Genomic DNA, 7,685 nt, shown 5'->3' with positions numbered 1-7,685 from the left:
CTGCTCTAAACCCTTAATTCAAGGTAGAATTAGAATTGAACATTTACTGGCGGATGCCTTTCCTGAAGCCACATGGAGTTCGCATCAGATATTTTTTCGCAGCGTGGAGTTTGCAGTTTGTATTTTTTTTTCTTTGTGCCCTAGGAAACATCTGCCACTACCTAGAATTGAACTCCTAACCTTCCGGATGGGAAGCTACTGTCTTCACTACTAGACTTCACTTCACTACTTATGGAAGAGTAACTAACCATAAATTTCCAAATATATTAATTTATTGTGACAAACAAAGGGAATAAAGCATTTCAGGATATTGTCACATATACAGTGGTACCTCGAGATACGAGTTTAATTCGTTCCGGACCTGGGCTCTTAAGTCGAGCAGCTCTTATCTCGAACGACTTTTCCCCATAGGAATTAATGTAAATAATTTTAATTGGTTCCAGCCCTCAAAAAACTCACAAAGTTAGTCTAAATTATGCAGAAAGACATGTTTTTAATGAAGAAATGTACATGTACATATAAATGAATAATGAAGTTTCTTTCACTTAACTTGTAAACTTTCTTAAACTTTTAAATTTACATATGTTCAACTTCTCTGCCACCCAATCCTGTAGGACAGAGGTCCCCAACCCTTTTTGCACCAGGGACCGGCTTTAAGCGATCAAGAGAGGAATGGGTGAATGAATGGACGGAGGGTGGGAAGGAAGGAAGGAAAGAGGGAAGGGACAGGAACAGAGGAAGGAAGCAAGGAAACTTATGAAAGGGGAGAGTAAGAGAGGAATGAGTGAAGGGAGGGAGGGAGGGAAGAAGGTGGGAAGGAGAAAGAAAAGAAGAAATAGAGGAAGGGAAGGTAAAAGAGAGAAAGAAAAAGAGCAAGAAAGAAAGCTGCAAGCACCCCCCCGAGCCCCCCAGGCCGGCTGCAACCTTTAAAAACACACGCGCCGCTTCGCAGCTGTCTCCTGAAGCCGAACGCGGAAGTTAGCGTTTGGCTTCAGGAGACAGCTCCTTGGCGCTTGTATCTTGAATTTGGGCTTGTAAGTAGAACAAAAATATCTCTCCCCTCCCAGCTCTTATCTCGAGTTGCTCTTAAGTAGAGCAGCTCTTATGTCGGGGTTCCACTGTATTTGGCTTAAGGCAAGATTGGTCTCTATTATTTATTTATTTATTATTAATTAGATTTCTATGCTGCCCTTTTCTGCAGACTCAGGTTGGGTCACAACAAAATAGGTACAAAAATACAATATAGAAGAAATCTAAATTAGAATCAATTCTAAAACCCAACACTTAAAACAATAATCCACATTCATGCCATATTTATTTTATTTTATTTGTTTGTTTGTTTTGTCAAGTACATATTGGAGGTATGTAAAAAATATAAGAATATTCATATACATGATACCAGTAAAATAATAAAAGAAACATTAGGACCAGGGGACAGAAGGCACGCTGGTGCACTACATTCAATGGCCCCAGGCCTGCCAGCAGAGATTAGTTTTTAAAGCCAAGTTCAGTTTTGTATTAATTAATTATTATTATTTTTTGTTTGTTTGTTTATTTATTTATTTATCTATTTATTAGATTTGTATGCCTCCCCGTGGCGGCTCACAGCAGTTGTTGATAAATACATACGTTTCCAGGAATTAAAGCAATTATCTCGTTTTTACCAATTAGAGCTAATTTCATAAGGCAGTGTTGAAAAATCATCACCTAAGTGGTCAAAGTTTTTTTTCTAAACAACAGCAACAACACAGAATTTATTAGACTGAGAAAGAATTTATTGAGCAACTGCCAAAGGAAGCTTGCTTCTACTTGGTATTGTTGCTCATCCGCTTTTTAAAAATGTATCAAGCGTTGATGGCTGTCAAGGTGCAATAAAAGCAAAATAAATCCCCTTACATATAAATGAATTCTCAGTACACCGAAAGGGCTGTTGCTGCTCTAAATCATGTCTCGGCCTGCTGAAATTACTTTTAAGTTCTTGCCTACCTTGTCTTGTCAGTGTAATCTATTCTCTTTCAGCTACAGAACTACAGCTGCTCAAACAAAAAGCTATATTGTTACATCTGAATCAATTTCCTTTCATTGAGGTAATTTGACATTCAAGATAAAGCCTAGAATCTAGGCCCTAGATCTTTCGACTGATTTCTCTCCGATTGCTTATTTTACCTGCATTCGGGTAAATGAATTATGAATTACCTGTATTCACTCAATTCAAACCAACTTATTTTGCCTGGAAGGTGGTTATCATCGTTTTGGTCCAACATTTTTATGTCCACCCATTGTTACTGCTTACTTTCTCTACCCCTATGCAGCTCTCATTATAATTCTGCCTCTCCCCACAATTGGAATTAAACTTCAAAGAATTAGATGAAAAGATGTTTTAGGCAGCACTAAGTTCTGGAGGTGTTTCTGTGGTTCTATAGTTTCTCTCTTCGTTGATTAGGTGCTCATTTGTCACCTCTTGGTAGCCTCTCATCTTGTAGCGCCGAATTCTGAACACAATAAAACTGAAGATAACCAAGACTACCATCACTGCGATGCAAATCCCAGCAATGGACCCACTTGACAGTCCCCCTCTGTCGTTTCCCTGCAAAAGAAGGGCTATTTCCTTCCCGTCTGTGGCATTGGCCAACCTCCAGCTCCCACTCTGCCCTATTTTGACCCAGGCGTGGCTGCCCTCGGTGCTCACCAGGATCGTCTCAGAAAGGCTGCCATTTGGGGACGGTGTCCGCAAAAAAGGGGGGAGCTTGATGGGGGCCAATTGCTGAGCAAAAAGTGTCCCTGCCTGCAAACAGTAGAGAATTTCACAGCCATCACTCAAATACGCCTTATGTTGACTGTGTCCGGCTGGGCATTTCATGGGGTATTTAGTAGGAGAATCTTGGTAGAAAAAATCCTGGAGGATTCCAGGGCTTTGCCCCTTCCGTAAGCCTGCCAGAGGATTGCCAGACTTGCAGCTGAAGAAACCACCAAAGGGCACCGCAAAGCGGGAGCCCATCTCATAGTCATTGCTGACGCACACCTTCAGATTATCAAATAGGACCAAGGGGAAGAAGTAGGCTGGACAGGTATAGGTGCTAGTCACTGGGTTCTCATTCCCAGTACTGTAGAGTCCTCCAAAAAGAAATCCTGTGCTCTGAGCTATGGGACTGGTGGCAGCACACCAATAAGCAGAGAACGTCACTGTGCTGGGGTAGTAGCGGATGCCGCACACTTTATTACAGCACTTAAGCACAAGCCAGCAAGTATGGCACTGCTGGTGGCACTCCATCTTGGGCTGGTTGGCTGTACGTTCTTCTTCGTGCAACGGGACAGCCGAATAGTTCTGTGGGCAAGAGAAGCTGCCAGTCAAAGGGTTCTGGATACGGTACGCCTGGCAAAGCTCTTCTGGGTCCTGTCCCGAAACCCCGCGGCACTCCTGAAAGACTCCGCCAAAGGTATAGTTGCTGCTGGGATTTTGGCACGAGCCATCGTCGACGTTGGCCTGGAAGTTGAAATTCGTTGAGCTGGGCTCAACGCAGCCCGGGTGGGTGTTGATTGCATAGTAGAGGCGGATAGCGTTTTCCACTGTAGTGGCCACTCGAAGAACTGTAGGCTCCGGCAATTCGGGTAAGGAATCAGGGGTGATGAAAAATGGCAGAGGGAGTCCTGACTTGCCTATTGCCACTAAACCATTGGGGATGCCCTCCTGCCATTTCTGGAGGGTGATGCCAGGATAGAAAGGCACACTGCCCCAGCTCTCCAATTTGGAATTTACTGTATTTGCCAGATACTCCTTAGTCATATTACTCAAACTTTCCATGTAGGTCCCAATCCCCACATTGACTTTGTGGAAAAAAGTAGCAGAGGCAGAGGCAGTGATGCTTGCTTTGTGAGCATCGTTGTCCAGCAAAAACTTCTTTTTCACCTCATCTTCTTGTATGAGGGCCGCTCCAGCCTCTACACTTGTGATGACATGCGTGCCGTAGCTTAACACCAGCATTTCTGCCATGTACTCAGCAATCCGACTCTGGTTATTCTCCAACTGGTTGCCTATGTTCACAAGCTGATGACGGAAGTCCTTGTGGAGAGTGAAGGACGGTTGAGCTTTCACGGAGTAGATATGGTGCCGTACTTGCACTCTCGTGGTGACCGTCTCATCATAGACATTGTAGGTCTTCGTTTCTTGGCAACCCGTGGAGAACCTGCCATTGAGCACAGTGAGGTAGGAAGCCTCAGCATTGATGGATTCGGAAAATGCATCGGTGTAGGACAGCCAGTTTTTAATAACTTCAGAGTGGATCTCCAATGTGCTCTTCTTGAGGGGCACCAAAAAGACATTGTTGGGAATGAAGTACTCACCATCCTCGGTGGTCCGGCATTGGGAGTAGTTGAGGCTCATGACCCTGCCCATCTCAACATTGCGCAGGTTATCCCAGCCACCTCCAGGTAGGACTTCTAGTACCTTTTCACTGAGACCTTGAAGTCTACAAGCTTTGAACCCTGGATCTTCAGCTCTTGTACTCGCTGTACTCAGCAACACCAAGAGAGGCCAAAGCCAAAATGCCATGGTCAAGGAAGGGAAAAGGCCACTTTACTTGCACAGCCCTGAAAAGAGAGTAAAATTTCATTATTTAAAAGACTATTTACTTTTATTACTTGAACCAGCCTTCTCTAAGAGGGTGCCTCCAAATATCAGAATTCATAGCCGGCATCATCAAAGCCACCACTTTCAGCAATGATTGTGGTAGGAATTCGGGCTTCTGCAGGCCATGGATTTGCTGTATTTTAAATTATTGGATTTGTGCTACATTTTGTATGTATCTTTTCTGTGAGCCGCCCCGAGTCTTCGGAGAGGGACAGCATACAAATCTAATGAATAGATAGATAGATTAGATAGATAGATAGATAGATAGATAGATAGATAGATAGATAGATAAATTTATTTAAATATAAATAAATAAATAAATAAATACTATTACTACTAGTACTAGTACTACTACTACTACTACTACTACTACTACTAATAATAATAATAATAATAATAATAATAATGTCTCTATTATAACCACCCATTGAAAAAGGGGGAAAAAACTGCATGCACACAAACATGTTTTCAAAAACTTTCAACAACCTTCTCCACTTTTACGGATGAAAACATGGTCCTAGAGGGGGAGGAAGCTAGATAAGATAGCAATGAAATGTTACAACTTCAGGCAATTCAGTTGAAGTAGAGGTGTGTTCAAATCAGGGGGAAATGCTACCATTTGATCCAGTCTGATGTACCGATACTGGCGGCTGCCGGTGGTTCAGAGAATCACTAGTGATGGCACTGTAAGGCTCCACCAATATGACATTGCCATTTTCTTGTTATTATTTCTATTTTTTATTTATTTATTTTATTTATTTATTTTGTCCAATACACAATGAGGGTTTTAGTGGGTATATATCTATATACACATAGTAAAATACATGATGAAGGTTATAGAGGAGATACTCATAGTAAAATAAATCAAAGAAATAATAGAAAAGAAGATAAAGTAATAGAACATATCAATGAAAGAATAGAAGAAGAGATATAGGAATAGAAGAAAGGAATAGGAGATATAGGAGAGCAATAGGACAGGGGACGGACGGCACTCTAGTGCACTTGTACTCGCCCCTTACTGACCTCTTAGGAATCTGGACAGGTCAACCGTAGATAATCTAAGGGTAAAGTGTTGGGGGTTTGGGGATGACACTATGGAGCCCGGTAATGAGTTCCACGCTTCGACAACTCGGTTACTGAAGTCATATTTTTTACAGTCAAGTTTGGAGTGGTTAATATTAAGTTTAAATCTGTTGTGTGCTCTTGTGTTGCTGTGGTTGAAGCTGAAGTAGTCACCGACAGGCAGGACGTTGCAGCATATGATCTTGTGGGCAATACTTAGATCTTGTTTAAGGCATCTTAGTTCTAAACTTTCTAGGCCCAGGATTGAAATTCTAGTTTCGTAGGATATTCTATTTCGAGTGGAGGAGTGAAGGGCTCTTCTGGTGAAGTATCTTTGGACATTTTCAAGGGTGTTAATGTCTGAGATGCGAAATGGGTTCCAAACAGATGAGCTGTATTCGAGGATGGGTCTGGCAAAAGTTTTGTAAGCTCTGGTAAGTAGTGTGAGATTGACAGATTGTGTTTAACCCTCTCTGTGTTCACAAAGTGTTCTGCACATGCACAGAGGGTGAAAAAAACATGTGTAACATGTGCACGCAGAGCGCACCCTTCCAAACCAGTAGGGAAGGTGAGTAGATTTCACTGCTGGTTCAAATGGATCTACCCATGATAGACATAATTGATGATTTAAAAAATGGCTTAGTATTGCTGCAAAAGTTAATATATACAGTAATCCTTTCAAATAACATTTTGCTAAAGACACACACTCTCACAATGCACACACACAAAATGGCTGCAATACACGTATAAAAGAGCATCACTTGTGCTTTTATAATACATATCAACTATGTTGCTTCTTTGAATTGGAAAAACTATGATAAACCCAAGTTATGATCTTATTCTGGCTTTCAGCTGAGAATTAGCCTTCCTCTCCCATTTGCTTCTGCCAGTGTTTTATATCAGGGGATCTCCAACCATGGCAACTTAAAGCCTGGTGGACTTCAACTCTCAGAATTCCCCAGCCAGCAGTCTTCCAGTACTTGAGAGGCAGAATGAAACGATAACATACAGAGATAATATGAAATAGTTGCAGAGAGTCACCCAGATAAGGGGGTTGTTTTATTCTCCAAAGCTCCTGAGGGTAGGATAAGAAGCAATAGCCATTAAAAAGAGACCCAACCTTAGAACAAAGCAGAAACTTCCTGACAGCCAGAACAATTAATCAGTGGAACGGCTTTGCCTTCCCAAATGCTCCATCGCTGGAGGCTTTCAAGAACAGAATGGACAACCATTTGACCTGGACGGTGTTAAGTCCTCTCTCTGCCTTGACCAGGTACTTTGGACTAGATAACCTCCAGCTCTCTGATTCCATATTTTTTTATTTGTAGAAAATCAGTTTTAAAACACATTTAAAACTCTGCAACACCCCCTGAACTCTTTGGCCCTAATAGGGGTTGCTTCTGAACTTTGGAAAAATCCATCTGAATTCATTGCTTACCTTGCTTGGTTCTCCAGATCCACAGCTTCTTTCTGTCCACCAAAGAAACTTTCAGTGACTTTGCTCGGTTTACCACTGATTTAAAAAGAAGAAAAAAAGAGTCCAGGAGAAGAGACTAAAGAGGAACTTTGATTTTCCCAAGCAATATGATTGGATAATTGAAAACGTGATGGGAGTGTCCCTACTGGGGAGGGAGAGTCATATGCATCATATGATTTTTAAGAAACAGAAACTTACTGGGGAAAGTCCCTTCTCTCCCCTTCACCTCTTTCCACCCCCACCCCCACCTTTTTTTTTTTTTTGGCATACTTTCCTTTTGATATTGCTTTCAGTGTAAATAATTTCTGTCCTGGGCATAAAATTCATCCCTCTGGGATAAGGAGGAATGATTAACCCAAAGAGTCTCTTGTTCTACTGAAATGTTATACATTGCAAATTACACGTTTCTCTTTTTTCTCCCTTCTTCTTCCCCCAGAATTTATGAGTCATGTTTATGTATAGGTAGTCCTCAACTTACAACGGTTCATTTAGTGACAGGTCAAAATAGCACTGGGAAAA

At 41.7% G+C, this 7,685-nt stretch overlaps 1 protein-coding gene across 1 annotated transcript; it reads right to left on the bottom strand.

The window, feature by feature from the left end:
- Nucleotides 1-1,308: 1,308 nt before the first annotated feature.
- LOC139153261 (macrophage-expressed gene 1 protein-like) lies at nucleotides 1,309-7,225 on the bottom strand. The gene is made up of 2 exons (XM_070726976.1): nucleotides 7,128-7,225; nucleotides 1,309-4,587 (listed from the first exon to the last, which is right to left on the bottom strand). The coding sequence occupies exon 2, from the start codon at nucleotides 4,547-4,549 to the stop codon at nucleotides 2,381-2,383; it is 2,169 nt and encodes a 722-aa protein (XP_070583077.1). The 5' UTR covers nucleotides 4,550-4,587; nucleotides 7,128-7,225; the 3' UTR covers nucleotides 1,309-2,380.
- Between the last annotated feature and the right edge of the window lie 460 nt (nucleotides 7,226-7,685).

This window comes from Erythrolamprus reginae, chromosome 1, assembly GCF_031021105.1.
Source record: "Erythrolamprus reginae isolate rEryReg1 chromosome 1, rEryReg1.hap1, whole genome shotgun sequence".
NCBI lineage: Eukaryota > Metazoa > Chordata > Lepidosauria > Squamata > Dipsadidae > Erythrolamprus > Erythrolamprus reginae.
This window is presented reverse-complemented; position numbering and strand designations above follow the sequence as displayed.